Genomic DNA, 23491 nt, shown 5'->3' with positions numbered 1-23491 from the left:
GAATGGGTAGAAAGAGTATATGGCAAAGAGCACCTCTGAGCCCAATTTGAGTGAAGAAATCCAGGAAAGGGAACTGGCTGCAGGGAGGGGAACTTGGAGGTAAAGGAACAGGAAGGAAGGGGTTGGGGATTCCTAAGGAGCAACAGGAGGCTACCCAGGTTTATCAGATATTCTACCTCTTCTTACAGTGATTTGGTTTGGGAAACTTGAGGCCTTCTGAGGACCACTTATCAATGTCTCAGAAAAATGAAGGAAATAGATTTCTCCCCAGTGTAGGTTTCCCTTTTTCTCCAACCTGGTACAATATTGTGTAAGATATAGGCAAACGTGTATCGTGTGTAGGGCAACCTCTCATATGACCTCAAAACCAAGAAAAAAAAAGTGCCCAAGATTTGACTTTTAGTACCAGCCCCATCAGAATACCAAGTAACACGCAGAACAGGATTACCTGCAAGACCCACCAGCCAGCCATAATCCTGAGCTCACCAGGGCAGCAGGCATTTCTGCGAGTTTGTATTCTGAGTTCTATTTCTGAACTCCCACACCAAGAGAAACTATACTCTCAGGACATTGCAGAAATTAACCCAAGTAGATTCAGAATTTATTTTTTGCAGTACTGAGAATCAAACCCAGGGGCTTGTGGTATTTCTAATCTTTAAGGAAATTTGTAAGGATGCCATGAGATCCCGAGTTCCATGCACAGTACCAAAAAAAAAAAGTATCTAGGGATTTGAGAATAACTAAGCTAACATGAGATTAGACTCTAGATCTCTTTACCTTAGCTTTATGCAGCAAACCATTATAAAATTTCAATTATGAGACACATAGCCTTTGGTCTTAAGGCCTAGCCTTCTTCCTAATGCTTTCTTTTCTGTTTCTAGCCTTTTGTTTTAGTGCATGCCAAATCAAAAAGAAAAATTCTACCTACTGTCTCTAGGCTCAAAGACCATGCTATTTTTCAATGTGTGTGTGTGTGTTTTTGGTACCAGGGATTTAAAAAAGGGGTGCTTTACCACTGAGTCACATCCCCAGCTCTTTTTTAAAATTTTGACACAGGGTCTCACTAAGTTGCTTAGGGCCTTGCTAAGTAGCTGAGACTGACTGAACTTGCAATCCTCCTGCCTCAGCTGCTGGAGTCACTGGGATTACAGGCATGCACCACCATGCCTGGCTTGGTTTTAAATATTTATGATTGCTGCATACTGAGTTTTTCCACTTTTCACTGTTATTTTCATTTTGTGCTTAGAAAAATGAAGTTATACCAGGCGTGGTAGCTGTGGCCCAGGACAACTCCTGCACTTGGGAAGCTGAAAAGGAAGATTCCAAGTTCCAGACCAGCACAGGCAATTTAGTGACCCTGTCTCAAAATAAAATAAAAAGGGATGGGGATGTGGCTCAGTGGTAGGACAAGGCTCTAGGTTCAATCCCCAGTACCACCAAAAACCAACAAAATTGCTGCAACTTACTGCTTTTGCTTTGAATGAAAATTATTGAAATCCTATATTAAATTCCAAGTGATCACAGAATGTTGTCAAGCAGCTCACTAATTTTAAGTTCTATGTATTAAGTTGTATTGTTTGTTGCTCATAATAACCAAGTTGATATAGTTTTACTTATACTTGTAAGGTAAAAATAATTTACTGTTCATGTCCAAATACTTCTTTGTAAAGAAAAACTATACACCTGATCAAATATGCTATGAGGTTAACATTATGTTTTGTGTAAGAAAAAAGACATTAAATCAACTCTAAAACTCTAACTTTTTAAAATCTCCAATTATTGTTTCCAAGCTATTCAGTTCTATATTCTTATACAGTGTATTACAACTTTTAGCTAACAAAAATAGGAGTGAATGTAGGTAATTATTTTTAAAAATGAACATCTTTCATTATTGATTCATCCTTCAGAAAAGCCAGTAATTCAGGTGATTTATATAGTTAACATCCTATGCCTTTTTACTGCATTAGTGTTCCAATTCAACATTTCATCCCTCTTCCCCATAGTTACAAAATGACATCACTTTAAAAACTTTAGAAGTGAAAATTGCTTTAAGACAGACAACATAAATCTCAGTGTATGAACTTTTTACCCCTACTTACTATTAGAAATATATGTTGAGCATCCCTAATCCAATCCAAAATCTGAAATGCTCTGCAATCATTAGTTTTTGAACACTGACATGAGGTTCAAAGGTTCAGATTATAGAAAAAAAGTCTCAGTGGTAGAATGCATTCTCAACACACACAAGACCCTGTTCAATCCCCAACATCCTAAAAAGTGTTTCAAATTTTGGATTAGGAATGTTCCACCAATGAAGTCTGAAATATTCAAATGAAAATATTCAAAATCTGAAAATTCTTCAAGTCTGAAACACTCTGGTCCCAATTTAAATAAGAGATCTTCGGGGCTGGGGATGTAGCTCAGTTGGTAGAGTGCTTGCCTTGCAAGCACAAGGCCCTGGGTTCAATCCCCAGTACCACCTTTAAAAAAAAGAAAAAAAAAAAAAAAAAGGATCTTCAACCTGTACCATAAACATCTGAAATGTATATGCAATCTGTATTACAAACTTGTTTTGCTATCAGATAAACATGTGTATAACTACCGATTATTAATTTTGAGGTAATAAAAATAGAACAGAGGAAAAATGCTTTAATATAAATTTAGACAGGCAAGTCATTTTCCAGAAAGTTATCTTTAATATCTATGCTAAATAAATAACATTTACACACACACAAGATAAAACCATCATAAATTTTATCCCATTTTATCCAAATAAAATTTATAGGTATATCCACTATTCAAATTCTAAAATCCAGCATCTGCATATTAAAAAATCACCTTGATTAAATTTTTTAAGTTCAATAATTCCTCCTTAGATAATTCCCATTTCTATATTGGACAAAACAGATACAAATGCATTTGTGCAAATTACCTTTAGAAATAGAGTATGGCCTAAAAATAACCAATTACTTCAGCATCTTAATGTATGAGCACAGTTTAGTCACCATTCTGCTTTAGCCACTGTTCTCAGTTCAAGTGAACACAACTGTACATTTATAGCAGATATATAAACCAGATGACTGCCCCAAATAGGAATAAAGTATCAAGATACCAGAGTGAAGTAAATGGATTTCCAGGAATTTTGGTTAAGACAATAAACATAATTATAATTCAAGACATAGTATTTGTGGGGCTTACCCCTTCCCTTTCCATAGTACAGATTTTTTTTTATAAAAATCTTATCCAACTTGGAGGAATAACAAAAAATAGACACAACTTGTTTCACTCTTCCGATCACACATACAAAATAAAAATCATGCAATTTTCAAAAGTTAATTTTTTTCTAAATTTCCAAGCAACAATTTCTTTAAAACAGTAAGGTGTAACCTCTGCTTTAGGAGATCACAATAAAATTAAAAAGTTTAAATACTGCTATAATTAAGAGAAACATAGTAGTCACATGTACAATTAGGAAAATCCAAGTTGCTTATGCTCTGAAATTAAAATGTTTGAGAAAATGTATTGCTTAACAACAATTCTGACCTACAAACTAACATGAAGATTATCCTATACGTCACATACTCAACTGCTAATTTTATTTACATTAATGTCAAGTATAACATTTAGCAATTACAAATCTACAGGTTTACTTGTTGGTAGTAGTTGAGCCTTTCCAATAGGATTTTTTGGAGAACCTTTGTACCAGACCCTTTCTCTTTCTGATGGTTTCCTAAGGACTCTATTTTTTATCCCAGGAGAAAAGCCCATATTATTATTTACAACAGATTTTAATATATTATGATTAGTCAAGTCATCAAAGGGAACCTTAATTTGGCTATCAGATATCACCTCCTGTTTGCAAACTCTAGTAGACCCAAGAGAAGCATTCACAGAATCTGGGTGCCTCTTCTTCTTTAAGGAAGATGTAGAGGTTAAGTCCATGCTTGACTTTGAAATTTCACTTATGTCAGATTGTTCATATGATGTAGACCTCTGTTCTTTAGGACCTGATTTCATATGTGAAATAGAGGAATCTTTTGATGTACTTTCTGTACAAGAGGGCAGAGCACTGTCACAGCTCACTGATTTAACCAGAGGAGAAGCTGTGTTGCCAAGATTTGCCATCTTCTGCTGTTTAGGTTGTCTATTATATTCCAACAAAGAATTAATTCTTCTGACAGACTGACGGACAGGAGTACGCTGAAACTTAAGAGGTGACTTCACTTTTGTTCTATCTGGTTCATTTAAAGAAAGTTTATTAAACCACTGTATGTGATCTGAAACTCTTCCATGCTCTGTCACTTGTAAACTTTCAGAAACCGTTTTATCACATTTTTCTACCAGTGACTGTTGTTTAGCAATTCTCACAGGCCTAGGTTTTGACAGGACTGTTATATAGCATGCACTCTGCTGTGAGAAAGAGGATTTAGCCTCATCCTCCCTGGGAGTTGTACATTTCACTAAGTTCTCTTCCATCGTGTTCTCATTCTCCTTTGACATAGTATTTAGTTTATCTCTTGGGGACTGCTGTCCCTTAATTTGTTCATCTTTGGGGAATTCTTGCTCATTTAAATAATACTTTAAATGAATATCCTTTTCATGTTCTACCTTTGTCTCAGTTGAGTAACATTTTATAGTTGCTTCTCTACCAAATTTTTGAGTTTGATATGGTAAGAGGTTTATTTCTGAAAAACAATTTTCATCTTTACCTGTGTGGTTTTCATACTTTTCTACTGATTCTCTCACAGTCAAATCATTAGTTTTAAGTAGATTTTTCTCTGGACTATACCCTATATCAGATATTTCACTTAATTTTTCTTTTCCCACATTAGTTACTGATGACTGCCTGTGATTTATCAATTCATGAAGATTACTTCCAGACTCAGAAAATGCTTTCTGAATCTTCACCAAAGTCTCTGAGGTCAAGTTATTTTCATCCCCACTAAGGGAGCTTCCCATTACATTGCTGTTAGGCTTGCTGTGTAAAATGGAAGGGGTAAGTCCACATAATGTAGCAGGTGACTTTTCAACAGTTATATCTGGTTCCAAAGAAAAGTTTCCCACCTCAAGATTTCCCATTATTGGAGAAGCTTCATATTTATCCATTTCTCGAAAGCTTGAATTACTAGGTCCTGTCCAAGACATCTGGTAACTTGTTTCATCTAGTTGCTCTGGAGTTAATAAGTTTTCCTCAGATTTACTGATCTTTTTTGAACCTAAAATGAAGCAGTTCAGTGCTTTTAATCCTTTATATCTGATCTAGTTTTGAAATATTATCCAAACTCATAGCAAGTAAAGGTATTAAGCATTTACTTCTAAAAAATTAAACATCTGTGTTAAAAGAAGTAATTTTTACTATAAAAAGTAAAATATTTTGATATTTACAAGTATCCTCCAGTTACTGATAGAAAAATATAGTACAATTCAAATATTTTCACTATTTAAACATGAGCTTTTAATTTCTAGAATAGCACATTGCTTAATATAGCTTAACATTAAAAAGGTAACTGAAACAGAATTCTGAGGTAAAATTCTAATGATATCATGTAAATGTACCTTTCTTTGGTAATCTTTCATTTATATCTGGGCTAAAAAGTAGACCTGTTTTTACAGATTCAATCCTATTTTCTAAACTTTGTTGATTTGCAAGTCTCCGACCAACATTTTCATATCTATTGACACCAGAACATCCATTCTGTACAGAAAAGAAAAAGTAAAAGTTTGGGTTAAGAAGTAAACCTAGTTAATTCAAACTATTATGACAGAGTAAATTTTTTTAGTAGGCATCAAAATCTATATCAGATCAAAAAATATATATAATTGGGGAAGATTTATAGCAAACACAAATATTCTTGCCTGCTAATGAAAACTGTAAGCATCAGTTGATATTAAATGATATAAAATAAAAACAATCTCCCATACTCACTAATTAAAACCAAATTCTATGCTGTCTCTGGGCCTGGGCCTGCTCACATATAATGAAAACAAATACACAAACAAAAAGATCAGAATCTTAATTTCATAAAACTTACATTCTAGATTAAGAGATTCAATAAAAACAAGAGAAACAATAAATTATATTGTATAAATACAACGCATAAGGTAAAAACTGCTATCGAGGATAGTATAGCGGTACAGAGGATATAGCGTGGTAAAGGGTAGGAATGTGATTTGTGAGTAAAGAAAACGAAGGGCAAGAGCCCTGAAGATTTAAAAGGGAAGCCAGGTGCAATGGTGCACACCTGTAATCCCAGCTACTCGGAAAACTAAAGCAGGAAGATCACAAGTGCTAGACCAGTCTGAGTAATTTTGCAAAACCCTGCTCAAAATAAAATAAAAAGGGTTGGAGATGCACTTCATGGTAGGATGTGGTTGGGTTCAATTCCAGTAATGCAAAAAAAAAAAAAAAAAAAAAAAAAAAAAACCTCAAAGGGAAAGAACATTTCAGAGAGAAAAAAATGCCAGGGCAGTCTCTGAGGCTAAAGCAAAGTCTGGCACATTCAACAAAAGGCAAGGTCAGTGAATGAATCAGGGTGAGCAAGGGAGCACTCCCAGGAGCAGAGTTCAGAGATGTGTCCAGGGAACAGATAATGTAAAACATTATAGGTCAATGCAGGAACTGTGGTTTTTATTCAGAATGAAAAGAAGAGTCAATAGAATGCAATACGACCTAACCTGAGTATTAAAAGAATCATTTGGCAGCAATATTGCAGCAAATTAATTCACTTGCTAAAAGGTGCTTGCTGCAGTAATCCAGCAGAGAAAAGATGGAACTTCAAGTGGGAATAGTACATTGATGAAAATGGATCAGTTTGGAGATGCTCTCAAAACAGAAGTTACACAGGCTCTTCTAATGGGTTAGATGTAGTACAAGAGAGAAAAGGTAAGGAATCAAGAATGTGCCATGGTTTCCACTAAATGATTAGAATAAGTTGGGTAACTGAAATGAGGAAGACTGCAGGGGGAAGTGTGGTATGGGGAGCTAAGAAGAGCAGCAAAGAAACACATCTCAGGAGCTATGCTTCAGACAGGCTATACTTGAGGAAAAATCCAAGTAGGGAAGTCAGAGAGGCAAATGTTAAGAAATACTAGTGGAGGGGCATGGTGGAGCACGCTTGAAATCCCAGCAGCTCGGGAGGCTGAGGCAGGACTTTGAGTTCAAAGCCAGCCTCAGCAACTTAGTGAGATCCTAGGCAACTTAGCGAGATCCTAGGCAACTTAGCAAGACCCTGTCTCTAAAAAATATATATATAAATTAAAAAAAGAGGACTGGGGATGTGACTTAGTGGTTATGTGCCCCTGGGTTCAATCCCTAGTACCAAAAAAAAAAAAAAAAAGGCAAAGAAAAAAAGAAAAAAACAGAAGAGAAATACTTTTTTTTTTTAACACAGGAGATGTGTCAAATGCCGCTTACAGGTCAGGTCAAAGAAGAAATGATATTTGACTGAAGGTTTAAGCAACTGTGAATTCATGGGCCACCTTGGTAACAGCAGTTTCAATCAAATATTGGGACAAAAGTGTTGATATAAAGAGGAATAGAGAATGGTACAGTAGATGAGGGAAAGTAGAATTGAGAGTATCTTTTAATATCAAGTCATCAGCTTTATGATAATACAAACAGATTAATGAGATAAGACACTTACTGCATCTCTGCTGTTTTTCCCCAGACTGAATTTCAAACGAAGAGATCTTCTAACCTTTTCTTTACGACTGATTTTAGGAGAGAAGCAGCCTGTTTTTCCTGATTCCACCCTAAAAAGAGTGGAATTTAAAATATCTGTTTGTAGCACAAATACCAGAAATTCTTGCAAAATGAAATTTAAGAAAGTCTACAGCAAACCATATTGCTCATAAATGAACAGAGTAATAAATTCTTATAAACTAGTTAATATATGCATAGGGGTGCTTGCCTATAATCCCAACAGTTCAGGAGGCTGAAGCGGAAGGATCACAAGTTCAAAGACAGCCTCAGTAACTTGGGAAGGCTCTAAGCAACTTAGCAAGACCTTGTCTCAAAAACGAAAAGCAAAAACAAAAACAAAAACAAAAAAGAAAGGGTTGGGGATGTTGCTCAGTGGTTAAGAACCTCTGGGTTCAACCCCTGATGCAAGTAAAAAAAAAAAAAAAAAAGGTACCAAATATGAACACTGTGTTTGCATTTATAAATGATCTATTTATTACAAAATTATTTAGTTGCTTTTAAAGCAGGATCACTAGACTAGACTAGCTTTTTAAGCTAACAGGAAATTTTAAAATATCAACATAAAGTAAATTTTTAAGCAAGCAAATGGACTCAAATTAGGAATTTTATTTCTGGTTGAAATAAGAAGTACACTTGATTACAAGAAAGAAATATGGAGGGGATTTTTTTTTTAAACAAATTATGATTCAAATATGATTCTTGGTAGAATGAAAAAAATATTTGACCAAGAATCATATACTATACTACATATGCACAGTATATATACATCAAATGTCTGTCCAATGAAAACAAAACATCTTAGATAAATTACCTGCAAACTTTTTTGCCTGCAATCCTTTTACTTCGCCTTAGCACATCTGTGCTGGTCAAATGGCTTCCACTGATGGCTACAGGAGAGAGTGAACTCTGAGATGACACTTCTGGGCTTGTATCAAAGTGAACTATAAAAAGTAACCACATGTAATATACTACACATACTTATTTCTTTTTCAAAGTGTAAAATAGTAACAGCAGCAATTAGATTTAAAGCCTAGATTTCCTTCTCCAAGCAACAACAAAAAACAAAGTTTCTGGTTAGAAACTTCAGGTATCAAATAACTGACCCAAATAAAAAGAAAAGTATCAATTTCTTACTTTCTAGTTAAGTTAAAGGTTACACTAAGTGCAACTTTTACATTAGTTTTGCTTCAAACTCTTGATAATACAAGGAAGGCCTGGACAGTGTCATACAATGAAGAGAGCAAGCTGTGGAGAGAATTGAGTGTCCCTAACCCCTGGCCATTTACAAAACAAGTCAACTCTGAAAATAGACTTCTTCAATGAATATTAATTTTGTGCCCATATGCACATAAGTATATAACACACACACAATGTCCAGTGTAATAGCTGGTACAAAATATTAATGCTACTGTAAAAAATAAATATTGACAAACAAGTTGGTGTCTGTATACAGAATGCACCTGCTAGCCAACCTCTATCTACTGATTCTGGAGTATAATTTGTTCAAAATTTTGTCAAACAAAAACTAATTTTCTATATCAGTGCTGACAGTTAACTTTGCCATTGCTTTTTCCATGTGAAAAACCGGGTCACAATAGAAACAAAATTTAATTGAGTTGTTCAATGTCATTTATAACATGAAACCAACTAAAGTAAAAAAAAATTATGAAGAAAGTGAAGTAGTTACAAACAAGGGCTCCATATGCATTTGACTTATGTCTGAATTTTACCTGGTACACACCCAACAAAAATGATTTCTCTCTATTCATCATTATCATTGATTTTGCAATAACATGAATATTCCCCTTAAGAGATACTCATTACTTTTGGGTATGTTTGGTTAAAGAAAGCTTTGGTCAACATAATACATCCAATTTGCCACAGGTAGCTTTATCCCAGGGCTAGTCTAGTCAACTTGAAAATGTATCAGTGGTCATAAGGAGGTACAGTCAGAAAATGGAGGATGTAAATTTATTACACTATAAAAAAAGAGCTACAAATACATACTCTATGGATTATAAATTAATGCTTATACATAAAAAAGCATGTTATCTACTATATGAACATATACTTAGAAATCAACCCATTTTCATTCTCACAGATGGAATTTATTAAATTGTGGAGGAGAAAGCAGGGTCAAAGAAAAATGATGAAAAATAATAGGAATTGTTGTTGAAATTTTTTTATACATTAAAAAAAAAGCCACTAATTACACAGGTTCAAACTAAAGTTAAAACAACATAAGATGTTTAAGCTTTTAGGGGGTAGCTTGTAGGAGAAGAAACCAGAAGTTTATTCCTTAGGAAGACATTATAATGCTAATAAGTAAAGGAAGGTAGAACTATAATTCCCACCTGTCATTTGGAAAAAGTCTTACAAACTGGAAAGACTTAAGTATTAAGAAAACAGTAATGAATCAAAACCTATTACCCTAGGTAAATGTATGATTACACAAATGGTATGCCTTTTCTTCATGTACAAACAGAGAAACAATATGTATCCCATTTGTTTACAATAAAAATGAATTAAAAAAAAAAAGAAAACAGTAAATTACTTACAAGGAGTTTAAGTCTTACTCCTGAAATAACTACAGATGTAACCATTAGAATTCTTACATTTTAATGAGCCACAAAGAACCTCTGAAGAAGGGTTTTTCTTCAAAAACCACAAGCTGCTATTCCCTTTAACTTAAGGAACACATAAGCCTTTGGATAACAGGAAAAAAAAATAAGTGACTAACAGCTTTTGGGGAGAAGAACTCAAAATTCAGCTACTGAATTCCATTTTCTGAAATAAAAAAACATGTAAGAAAGGACTCAGAGATCACTCATATTTTCATTAAGTGTGAGACAAATATGAGATGGAGATGTTAGGGTTTCACTTTATCATAAATTTAATGAATCAATCTGTATTCTGTACATGCTACAAGAGTCGACTAAATCTAAGACTCTAGTAACAAAATTTTAGTATTCAAAAGCTAGGAGAGGACTTTGTTCCAGACATGAAGAAATAATAAATGTCTGAAATTATATGTTAGTTACTCTGATCTGATCATTACACACTAGTATACATGTACTGAAATAGCCACATATTGTGTACATGTTTTGAAATATAACATACCCCATAAATTACTATTTATCAATTAAAAATAAATACCCGAGTTTAAAAGGGATATGGAAACCATTCCACAAAGAACAGTATAAACAAAGTTTTAAAGCTTTTATAAAAGACACTTCAGTATAAAAAATATGAAAATGTCCCTTCCCTAAATCATAACCCTAGATGGTCATGATTCTGGATTCAAGGTGACAAAACTTTTGACAGTTTAAATTCAACATAAGACAGCAATAGAGCCATAGTTATAGACTATAGATTCATATGTAACTAAAGTAGGATTTTGGATGTCCAATCACATAAAACCTGAGCAAAAATGCTATCCACAGAAGCCCAAACTCTCACTTTGAGTTATTCATCTAACTTCCAATAGAGATGACCATAAAACATATACACATATTAATTATATTAAATCAGTGTCTATTTTTAAAGCCAGGAACATTAATGAAAAAAAAAAAAAAAAAACAGAAATTTGATAAAACATAAAAATAAAACTCCGTCTCCTAAAACTGTTATAACCTAAAATAACTTTTTGCCTAGAATAGGCACTTATGTTAATGTTTACAACTCAATTATATAAATTGTATGTTACCTGATACTGGTGTGGAACTGCCATTGAGATTATTTGGCAACAGATCAAAGTTAAAATTGTGCTTGATAGACTTCCTTTTCTTACTTGAGAAACCATGAGAAGAATCTACTGGCAGTTTACGCTTAGCATTTGGTGTAAGAACCACTGGTGATAGAGAGAGTTGAGCTGAAAACAAATGAACAAATAAACCAGAGTTGGCAAAATACATAAAGCTCTATATAATTTGTACTTATAAAACTATTATTTAGAGTTAATCAAAAAATGTGAGAGGGATATTTCCACCAAATATATGTTATATAACTACATTAACACTCTGCAATTACTTAAAATGAATATAAGGAAGATGCAAAGAGGTGAGACTCTTCAGGAGCAGTAACAGATTTAAAAATGCATATAACACAAACTAAAGAATATTAACATAATAAAGAATATTAATATAAAATAACATAAAGAATATTAACATAACTAAATTATAGTCGAGACGTTGAGAAAAAAACTAATCTATTATATTTGCTTTTCATCCTAACTGAGATTAACCAGTTCATTTCTTCACTCTGGAAAACAAAAGATATCATGTTGTCTGTTATTGGCTCAACACTTACAAACAAACTAGGATAAAATATTAGAACATATAATAAAAAATGTCCAGTTCTAAAACAAAACTGAGGTTAAACTATTTTCACATGTTTAACAGTATCCAAATTACAAGCAACTGAATATCATGATTAAGAAAATTAAAGGAGTTGGGGATGTGCTTGCCTTGTGTGTGTGAAGTCCTAGGTTTAAACCCTATCACTAAAAGAAAAGAAAGTTTGAAATATAACAGACTATTTTGGGTTCATTATATCCAATGTAATTAGCAATATCACAACATAATATATATAATACTATATCTCTATTGAAAATAGTGTTTGGATTTGATGAAACTCAATTTGATTATTAACTAAAATAAGTTAGGTAATCATTATTGCAACTAGTTTTGTAGACTACAGAAGTTTTCATTTAAATAGATACATACAATAAATACCTACCAGTTCTATCCTGCTGAGGTGTGATAGAAGGTGTTCTGTTAGATTTCAGTTTATTTAGTGCTCCATTAACAAAATCTGAAATGCAAGATAAAATCATGTAATTGAAATTTAACAGCTATCTGCCTTTCACCTCGTCTTATAGATATTGGTGATCTTCTAACATCTAACTTTTATACCAGCTTATGTTTTAAAGTATTGTCATTTAAAAAGAATGATTTCAACAAAAGAAAAATACTAAAGAATCTATTTTTATTCCATTCCTCACTTATACTCCTATATCCCTAAAAAACAAAGTATAATACAGAATGAAATGTAATACATATATGTATGATACACAATACAAAAGGAAAGTAATCTCTTGTTGAGTCAAAGATGAAGGTCTGAACTGAGGCAGAAGCAATGGAAATGGAGGCAGGAAAAAAAGTATTTAAGTGATTGAAGTGACAAGACTTGGTGATTGATGGGATATGAGAATGGGAAAACAGCAGATAAGACACCTAGACTTCTGAGTTTGAAAATCAAGTAGGAAATGGTGCCACCAAATGGAAAGGAAACTGGAGAAAAGTTAGACATGACTGAGACACTAAAATGGATATGAACTGATGTGTCCAAAGATCAGGGCTGGAGAATTTAACTGGCAAGTTATTAGTCCTGAAAAGGTAGTTTTAAAAAAATTCCAAATGAATTAGATCATTTAAGAAGAGGGCAATGTCAGAATAAGGTACAGTATGGAAGAACGGAGCAGTTAAGAGGTGATCAGAAAAAGAAAATATGGAAAATGAGAAAAAACAAATGGTAAAAAAGGTAGGAAAAGAAAGAATTGTAGTACAAAAAAAAAAAAAAAAATCAAGGAAAAGAAAAAAATATCAAGAAGGAAATAGACAAGAGGTCAGAGATTCCAAATAATACAGGCCTAAAAAATATACATTGTACTTAACTATTATTGTGATTGTAATGGAAATAGTTTTATGCAAAATTATGTCCCTAATTTTCAGTCACAATGAAACACAAAAATTCTTTTTTTATTTTAAATTGTTTGTTCTATTTAGTTATACATGACAGCAGAATGCATTTTGATTCATTGTATACAAATGGAGTGCAACTTTTCATTTCTTCGGTTGTAAACGATGTAGTCACACCGTGTAACCATAGGGTACAAAAATTATTTAAATATGTAAATTTACCTGATCGATCACCAAATGCCACTCAAAACACTCATTTAAAGTTCAAAAATAGTCCAATAATGAATTTTAGAGAAATCTTACACCCTCAAATAAATAGGCACAAACTAGACAAGAATAATGAAAATCTCAAAGAGCACTGGCAATGCTCTAAACTAATTAGATAATAACTTAATAATTAGATAATAACATCTGTTCTGGTACCAATCTATAAAGGTTAACATGAAAGAGTAGAGAGAGATTAAAAAAAAAAAAAAAAAAAAAAAAAAAAAAACCAAGAAACTAGAGCCAGAGCAGAGAAAGAAAAAATAACCGAGCAATAGATTCAGCCATAGCAGAAAATACACAACTAGGACAATACAACAAAATTAGAAGGATAAATGGTTCCTTCGGTACTCTTAAGCTGTCCTGATTGCACCGTGGACTACACTAATATACCAAAGACTACCTAGAGTATTTAGAGAAATGGAAAAATTCTATCTCAAACCCTGCAATAATCTCATAGTCTTATTATGTGCATATCAGGAAGTTCTATGCCAATAAGGCATCATCTTAGTCAGTTCAGTACTGTATCACCTAACTCTGAAAGATATTTGTTAGCATGACAATGCAGAGGTGCACACACACATATTCACATACATTGGTAAAAACAGAAAAATATGATTAAATCACTTAGCTTATTAGAACTTACCCATGGAATCCAGTGTAGATTCTATGGTAATATATTGAGAATTGTGATATGTAGCATTAAAGCTAGAGTAACTTATTCATATATATCAAAATAAAATTTCTGGATGATTATGAAATAATTTGAATGTACTTAATATTTCTAAAGTGTACATGTAAATGGTTTAAGATAGTAAATTTTGTTTTATATATTACTGTATTTTTTTAAAAAGTCATGCAAATACAAATTCTTCTAAGCTAATACACTGAATCACATGGACGTTTGTAGCAATTTTTTTTTTTTTTTTTTTTGGGTGCTGGGGATCGAACCCAGGGCCTTGTGCTTGCAAGGCAAGCACTCTACCGACTGAGCTATCTCCCCAGCCCCCGTTTGTAGCATTTTAAAGTGAGATGCAAAAATAAAAAATAAACTAGCTAAAACATAAGAATAAATGTTGATAGTCTAGAGTCCCTGAACAAGTTCAAATTAATGAAACTGATGTATTTTAGTGATGCATGACAAATGCTATTCTAAGTTCAAATAAATAAGGTACCTCTGAATTTAAGTCAAATAATAATTTGACTTAATGTATTGATGCAATAGTTAATATCCATTCTAAAATAACACTAGGCTGAGATGTATTAAACGTGGTTTCTACATTCAAAGCATATTTAAAATAACAGCCATACAAAGAATAAGTATAAAACCAGATTAAAACTTTTAAAGTCTAAAATATTATAGAATATCAGAGCGAAAGAAATAATTCTCCCAGTGGGGGGAATATGGGGAAAGAAGCTTGCTTGACAAGACATTTAACCTGAATTTGACAAGTGAATATAACTGAACAGCAGGAATAGGTGAAAGTAAAAATATAAAAGCATATCAATAAACCATATAAGCAAAAGAACAAGTGTCTGAAAACAAGAAATAAACAAAGTTTGACTAAAGTACAGGTAGCACAAAGGAAAGACAAGAAACAGTAGACATGCTAAAGCAATCCTATGAAAAACCTCTACTAAAATTCAAGCTGTAACTATTAGTATTATCCAGGGAAGTATTTGAAGGGTGTATGAGATACATGACTATAGCAATAAGAGGGAAAGTCAAGGAGGCCCAAAGTCTAAGGAGATTCTTACAGTAAAGATGCAGTAAGCATTGCAAAGATTGAAACTTAAATTTGAAAACTGTGAGTAAAGATGGTAAAGTAATATCAGTTATGAGACCAGGGTTTAAAGCCTGAGAGTATAAGGAATGGTGGTGGTGTTAGTGTTAAGAGAAAATGGAATTTTTTTTTTTTTTTTTAAAGAAAATGGAATCCAACAGAACTGGTTTTTTAAAGAGATGAAGACTGTCATTTCAAATGCCAAGCTTAAAGCACCAAGGAAAAATAGAAGATAGCCTTAGTAGGTTATTAATAAAGTGAAAGTGATGTTCAGAGAGCTGGTAGTCATCTATTTAGTTGGAAATGAACAGAAACTACAGAAATGAATAAGATCACAAAAGGAAAGATGACAATAAAAATGATCTGTGTCAAAGAAATAACTATATTTATAGAAGGAAGATTTATGAGTTAAACTGTATGCTCCAAAAATACCACCAGAAGCTAGGAAGAGGTAAAAAAGAATTATCTCCTACAGATGTCAAAGGCCCAGCTGACACCTTGGTTGCAGACCAGCCTCTAGAATTGTGAGACATATTTCTATCGTTGTAAGTCACTCAGTTTGTGGTACTTTGCTACATTAGCCCAAAGGAAATAATATAAAAGTCATAAATGGAATCAACAAGAATGCAAAGAAGAAACACAAGAATGCAGTAACATATAAGCCAAAAGATATAAAAGAAATGATAGTTAACTATTGGTTCCTATAGTCAAAAGAAAAACTTCCTAAGGCAATAGAAATTGCCTAAGGAGGAGGAATGATCTTTGTCTTCTTGACCAAGAGGTAAGAAATCTTACTATCAACTTCACCATAATATAACTTTTGGTCTTTTGATTGTTCTCAGTAATATTCATTCATTATTTAGTTTGCATTCTAATTAAATTCATGTCAAAGATCTCACTTATATTTTTGCCACACATTTTTGACCATTCTCCCCGCCTCCAAGTCTAAATTCTTCAAATCAGATAATTTCCAAAAAATATTTTAATTATGTCATTCCTCAAGTTATAAATCTTCAATAGTTCACTAATATGCAGGTTAGTATTCTAGTTCTTTAGCCTGCCATCAAGCTCACCATAATACCATCCTAATCCTTACAATGAACCCTTCATCAAGTCACACTGGTTTACTTACAGACACAGATATAGATTACTTCTTCCCTAAGTCATTCTTCTTAGCATACTTCCTATCTCTTAGAGATATAGGTTTTCTGATCCTCCACCAAATTCCCCTTAATTTCACCCACTCTTCAAGGAGGCTTAGTTTGACCTCCTCTTTGAGGAATCCTTTGATCCTTATGATCCAGAGAACTTTTGTCCTTTGAAGACATTTTACATTGTGCTAAAAATTTAGTACTTAATATTACTGTATTGTCACTTCAACTTTTTTCAAGCATGTCAGGTTTTTTCCAACTATGCTATAAGCATCAAAAAGGCACATACCATAGCTTATGCTTCTTGATGTTCAAATACATTTTAAAGATAAAAGCAAATCATTTTAGATAAAAGTAAATCACAGTACCCCTCCCTAAAATAAGACTGCCACTTACTTCCAACACTTTGTCTTCGCCTTCTCTTATATTCACCAGGAGTTTCATATTCACCCTCTTCAAAGCCTTCCAGTGATGGAGTAGCACAGAGACCATCAATGCCCAACATACCTGGTATCTTTTCCAGGATAAAATCTGGTACACGCCCTAAATGAATATGTTCATAAGACAATTACTATTCTTTCTTTACTTCCCACCCCAAGTGTATAGATAATAATATACCAGTTTTCTAACAGCTGTCTTCATGGTTTGCTAGGAAAAAGCTGGGATCTCTCTCATTTAAATAAATCCTACTAATAATGTAACTGTATCTTACCAATATCTGATGCATAATCAATAAGAGTTTGTATTACTGCAGCCTGTAATCTCAGTCTTTTTCTGTGTTAGCAGACATCTTTTCATGTCCTTCACTTGTCTGAAGAAGATTTGGTGCAAATATTACAGCAAGATTGCTACTATCCATCTTATTCTCCCTGGACCTTAAATGAAAAAAGGTTTATTAGATGGATGAAAAGATAAAAGTACAGAAAGTTAAAATAATATTGAGCACATTTTGAAGACCTCTTTTTTATCAGTCACACACAAGTCAAAATACAGTTATCCCTAATCTAATCATCTACATAATTGGCTTGAACATAATTTAAAAAGGCGGGGGGGAAGCAAAAAGGACTGAAGGTATAGTTCAGCGGTAGAGTACTTGCCTACCACCACGTTCAAGGCCCTGGGTTCACTCTCTAGCATCAAGGAAACAAAACAACAACAAAAAAACCATAAGAACCCAAAATACACAGCCTTTGTATATTTAAGTATATATCATAAAATCATGCTAATCAGAGTTCTAACTTTATTTTGCCACACAAATTAAACATGTTTATCTAATTCTCAGAGCCACAATAGAAAATTGGAAGTGTGAGGAGGTTATAAGTATGGGTAAAATAATGGACTCAATGACAGCAGGAAAAGGGGGGAAATTTATAAAGCAAACCATAAATATTTTTAAAACACACTAATCAGAAGCTATTATAGTAGAAAAAGTGGATCATGGGGAGGATGGAGGGGATGTAAAGGGAAGATACTGGGGAATGAAGCTAATCAAATTATGGTCATGTGCATGTATGAACATGGTATAATAAATCCCACTATGTGTAATTATAATGCACCAATAAAAATTTTTAAAGAATTTTAAAAAAGCCATTCAGAAGACAATGAATCTTATAAACACCAATAAGCCATTAAGGTATTCATAATGAGTTAAGACAGTACAAAAATAAATAATTTGGTACACTGTTTCTTAGATTATATAGGGTATATTTTTTATAGTAAGGACATCATTTTTCGAAAAATTTCCATTCCAAATGGAATTGATTATCTACAAGTGTAAATCTTTAGGTAGTTGAGAAATTAACCAATCATTTCCTAAGACTTTTAATTATCGCTTACCTAAGAGAAACATTCCTGAGAAAGTTAAAGAAGTATCTTAATATATCAACTGTATGATCAGTCATAAGACAGGAGAGCAACAACGTAGCTTTATTCTTCTCCTCTGTTCCTAACTGTTGAGCTTTGAAAAGTGCTTCGTGCAAAGCAACAGGGAGAATTGGCTCTGGTAATTCCCTGAAGAACTGCTTAAGAAGTCCTGCAATGTCACATGGAAGTGCAGAAGACAGGCAACCTTCACCATGATCCAGTTTATTCTGAAATAAATTAATAATTTTGAGCATTTTGGAGGCTTTTATTGCCAATAAAGTAACCTTTACTATATCTAATTAAAGAGCTTTCTTTCATAAATCTTCTTAATCTTTAATACTCCTTTCTAGAAGGCTAAAAATAAAATCTAAGTGATTTGTTTATTTTTACTTTATAGGAATAAAGACCATGAATTTGAAAGCACTCTAAACTTTTAAAGCACTATAGAAATGATATAATTTCTTTTGAAAAAAAAAAAATTTTTCTGCTGGGAAAAAAGTTATTGGAATTCAATTTCAGTCAATTATTTATATAATAGTTCTAGATAACTCAATTATAAAAGCCAAATCAGAAAAACGGTACAAATGAAAAATTAGAGTTCAAGATCATGCTCACCTTTAGTGCCTTAAGACGAATAACAGATCCTGATTTCCTAAAAAGTCCTTCTGTTTGAATATGCTCTTGTAAAGATGTGCAGGCATCAACAAGAAAGCTGAAAGAGATTTTTTTCAAGTGACTAGATATGCACCTTACCAAACTCTATTCCCCTGCCAAACCACATAAGCAGGACGAGTATTCTGCCACTTTCAGAAACTGTAATGTCACAAATCTCTTTAATCCGTATGATAAAAACTTTTAGTTGTCCTTCCTTCCTAAATTCTTCTCTAAGGCTCATCTTATTCATGCCAACTTCAATGTGCCTCCTCAATTCTACATACTCTTCAATTTTACTCCATTTCTGTGCTTCCCTTCAGAACATAGACTTGTCTTACATTTTGCCTCCACCTCTACTTGACCCTCTCCAGACTCTTATCCTCATTACTCTAATGAAACAGTTCCCATCAAGGTCACCAATGCCCTTTGCTTTGCCAAATACATGTCAGTTCATTGTGCTCATTTTGCTTAACCCATGAGCATTTGACACATCTCAACTATCCCTCTACTCAAAAATACTCTTTTCACAACTCTTCTGATTTTCCTGCTATATAAATGAAAACTCCTTCTCAAACTCCTTTTCTGACTCCTCTTCTTTTACTAGACCTTTCTATGATGGAATGACATATGGCTGACCAAGGGCATCTTCTTTTATCTATTGTCTCTCCATCAGTGATCTTTAAAGCATACACAGACTTAAATATCTATCAAAAATAAGGTAAAGTTTTTCTCACCCCAACATTATTCCTCAAAAAAGTAGGATATATCCCAGTTCTCACAATTCTCATATTAAGGGGTAGATGCTCAATTTTTTAAAATTTTGAACAATAATCTCAATGTTAATGTTAAATACTTAGATATTTGACAGCTGGTACCAACAAATTAAAACATATGCCAGCTACATACAACTGAGATAGTTGTATTGGTGCACAGTGGCTGAATGTCAGTCCTGCTGATAGAGGGTAATTGACAGATAGTGTTTGTTTTTTTAAAGGAGGTCAAGAAATTACAACAAAGATTTAGTCATTATTCCTGGGGATTAGCAATTCCAAATGTTGAAAATTATTATAGGCTTTCATTACGGGAAAATGAAGTCTTTTATAGGTCATGTGAAAAGGAAAATAGTTAAGTGATTACCTTACACTGTGAATCTACATCTAAGGACAAATGAAGAAAAACTGTATAAGGGCAGTAAGGTGTTCAATAGATGCACTTGTATGATGCATCAATTAACACCTAGATTATTCGACTAAAGTAGACAAAATGAACCCTACTTTATATAAAGGGAAAATAATTAAAGGGAGAAGATATGCCTTTTAAAACTATTGTCTTAAAACAAACTTTCTAGTTTTTTCTGATGTGATTAGTCCAAAATGTTACTTAAAAATAATAAATGGCATAGAAAAAGCTGAAGTGTTACATAATATATATTCACAAATACCTCTATTTTAAATATTTTTATCCAACATTTCTTAAACAAAAAATATCGAAATTAATACTGAATTGGTAATTTAGTTAGTACTTAATCTGAGAGCCATGGCAAAAGAACTGGTATAAAACTAAAAATTAAGCAGAACAAAAATAATTTTGTTTCTAACATTTATTCATTAATGAACATTAAAATTCAATCCTGGAAATGAGCACAAATTACATTTAAATTAGATAAAAGTTCAAAATTTTATTTTTCACATAAGCTGATGTTGACAGATGAAATCATTTGCTGGTTTGAAATGAATATGTGTATCAATCAACTGTTTTCAAACACTCTATCTAAAACCAGTTTGAAATATTTATTCTCCATTTCAAACTGCTTACCTTGGAATGTGTCCATATTCTGGTACAACAGAATGTGGCAATGCATTAAAAGGTACTCCAAATATTTTACCCTAAAAAGACAAATCCAGTTACACTAACATAAATACTAGGCATAAAATAAATTTTCTTAATCAGTGGGTAAATTAAAAACTTTAGGAATAAAAAAATACATTCTGCTATTACTATATATACCTAAGCATCTGATAAAAAATAGGTATTATTAGACATTATGCTAGACATTGGGAGTACAAGGATGGTCAAGATAAAGTCATAGCCTTTTAACAGTCTAGTGAATTAAATCTCTAATCTGATTATGGAAAATCAATCCAATTAGTGCTTAGTAAGAAAATTCTTAAACACAATTTGGCCGAAACATTAACTTTTCCCCAAAAAATACTATAGATTCCTTCAGTGACCTTATAAATACTGATCTTATTTGATAAACCAGTTGATAGTAAACAGTAATTTCTGTCACTCACTGAACACCTCTTAAAACACATCAGAAGTAGTTACAATTACTGACTGATGCTCACTGGTAGAGTGAAAATCCAAGCTCTGAGTTCCACCCTTAGCCTGAGGGGTGGTGGTGGTTACTTTCAGACCTCTTTTCCACACTCTATAGAAAGTGCTTTTCAAACTCTGTCCTGAGGTATACAAGGCGTTTGCAAATATTTAAGTTAAATTTCATTTAACTACCTTGAAACTCATTTTTTTAAAATGCACAAATGTGAATACAGTGAGAAATCCCAAGAGCAAACTTGTCTATTGGTGAACTTAAGTGTTTTTGCACATCCAAGAGCAAATTAAGAATCTGCCACTATTTTTGTACCTGCATTCCAACTTCTTAAAAAATATGTCATTGATTAAGAAGTGTGTGGCTTTGCCCTGAGTTCTCAATCCCCAGCACCTCAAAAATAAATAAACAAACAGCCAATATCTGGAGATATTTTTGGTTGCCGTAAGTAAAGGAAGCTACTGGCAACTAGTGGGCAGAAGCCAGAGATGCTATTAAACCCCTTCCTTTTCCTGACAATTATCTATCCAAAATTTCAATAATGCTTAGGTTGGAAAACGCTGCAACTTCCTCTCAATGACCAAAAGTTCCTGAAAAGAATTAAGAATGTTCTTTATTTAAATATCAACAGGTGACCACATGACTGAATCAGACATACCTAAACACATCACTTTTTGATCCACAGAGTGAACGTCTTACATGACCTGGTAACAGGTGATGGTACCAGGTGTGAGCACCCCTTTTTTTAACCTAAATCACTTTCTCAGAACTTACCCCTATTTCCGTGGCTGCTGTTTCTTGTCTCCTGCGATCACATTGCCCACGTCCACCCTTGACCTTAATGCCGTAAACAGCCCGAAGTTGCTGCAACAAAGCCAATCTGACTAGCCTCTGATCCCACATCCCGGACACGTCGCCCACTCTCGGAGGCACGTTCCTGACTCTCGTTCGCCACCAAATCTTCCAATTTCCAAACACTCTCAGGTTTGAGCTCCGCTCCGCAGCCTTCCAGCCACCTCTGGCACTCCTCCAGCCCAGGGCCTCGGCCACTTCCTCGGCTTTTCCTCGATCCTCTATCCACTCACACACACGCTCTTCAACTGGCGACTTGATCCAGCCACACTTAACTCTTCTTTCACTTACCCCTACCTTCTTTCTGGTCACCCAATCCTTTCCGCTACTGAGACGGACCTCCCTTCTTTCTCAACCTTGATTCTTTCAGTTCGGTGCACCAACGCCTGTTGTCAGCTTCTCGCCACTTCCGGTCACTTGCAATGATCCCCTTTCCTCCACACTTTACTCTTCCCAATCCAGCGCTCTCGGAAATGTAAACACGACCCTTCCCCTCGCCACTCAGCCCAAGCAGACCCAGCTAGGCGTTTGAGTCAGCTCCCGCGCCCCCTGCCCCAGCCCAGCCGCCGGACCAGCCGGCTGCTCAGGCTCTCTTCCAGTCCCGGTCCCCGCCCGGGCTGGTCGCCGCCGTCACCCCGTTTCACAGGTTTCTCTTTCTCCCCATCAGCCTGCATGCAGAGCCTGGCCTGCACATTCCGGAGCGCAGACTAAAACCAAACAGCTTTCCTCATGCCTTCGAGCCACTGCGGCCGTCACACCCGCAGTCCCAGCCCAAGCTCAAATGGCAGCGCCAAACAGCGCTTCGCTCTAATTGGCCCACTCCGCTTTTCAAAATCAGGACCTCCGAGGGTGGCCAGAAGCTGCCTGTCTAGGGAGGTTGGAACAGAGAAGGGACAGCGATGGGTGTGGCAAGCAAAACCTAGAAACATGAGAATTTCATTTGCTCCTTTATTGCTATGTTTTTGGAGGAAACTGCCATTTAAAGTTTGTTGAATATACATGGCCTATTCCCAAAATAATATATTCGGGGATATGTAATAGACACCTCATTTTCTTATCTTCGGACCTTGGGTGAAGCTCTAAGCCCTCTGACTGCGAAAAACAATTCTACGGAATCCGAGGTGAGACAATTTGAGTCAGGATATACAAACTCCGTTTTAGTAACCCTGATCTACCGCCCTTGGTGAGAAGTC

The 23491-nt window shown here is 34.2% G+C and overlaps 1 protein-coding gene and 1 non-coding gene across 2 annotated transcripts; one reads left to right on the top strand and one right to left on the bottom strand.

Annotated features, from left to right (window-relative positions):
* The first annotated feature begins 2409 nt into the window (after positions 1-2409).
* Positions 2410-2482, top strand: Trnaa-ugc (transfer RNA alanine (anticodon UGC)). The gene has a single exon. It is a non-coding gene; the product is annotated as a tRNA-Ala (tRNA).
* A 191-nt stretch (positions 2483-2673) lies between these two features.
* Arhgap11a (Rho GTPase activating protein 11A) lies at positions 2674-23056 on the bottom strand. Its single transcript, XM_047541874.1, is given in 13 exon segments — positions 2674-5216; positions 5557-5695; positions 7644-7752; positions 8514-8643; positions 11409-11573; positions 12440-12514; positions 16997-17143; positions 17313-17369; positions 17372-17475; positions 18437-18690; positions 19079-19175; positions 20933-21003; positions 22221-23056. Coding segments are annotated over 13 exon segments (3063 nt in total). The 5' UTR covers positions 22350-23056; the 3' UTR covers positions 2674-3630.
* Positions 23057-23491: the final 435 nt, after the last annotated feature.

The sequence above is a fragment of the Sciurus carolinensis genome, chromosome 2 (genome assembly GCF_902686445.1).
Source record: "Sciurus carolinensis chromosome 2, mSciCar1.2, whole genome shotgun sequence".
Lineage (NCBI taxonomy): Eukaryota > Metazoa > Chordata > Mammalia > Rodentia > Sciuridae > Sciurus > Sciurus carolinensis.
This window is presented reverse-complemented; position numbering and strand designations above follow the sequence as displayed.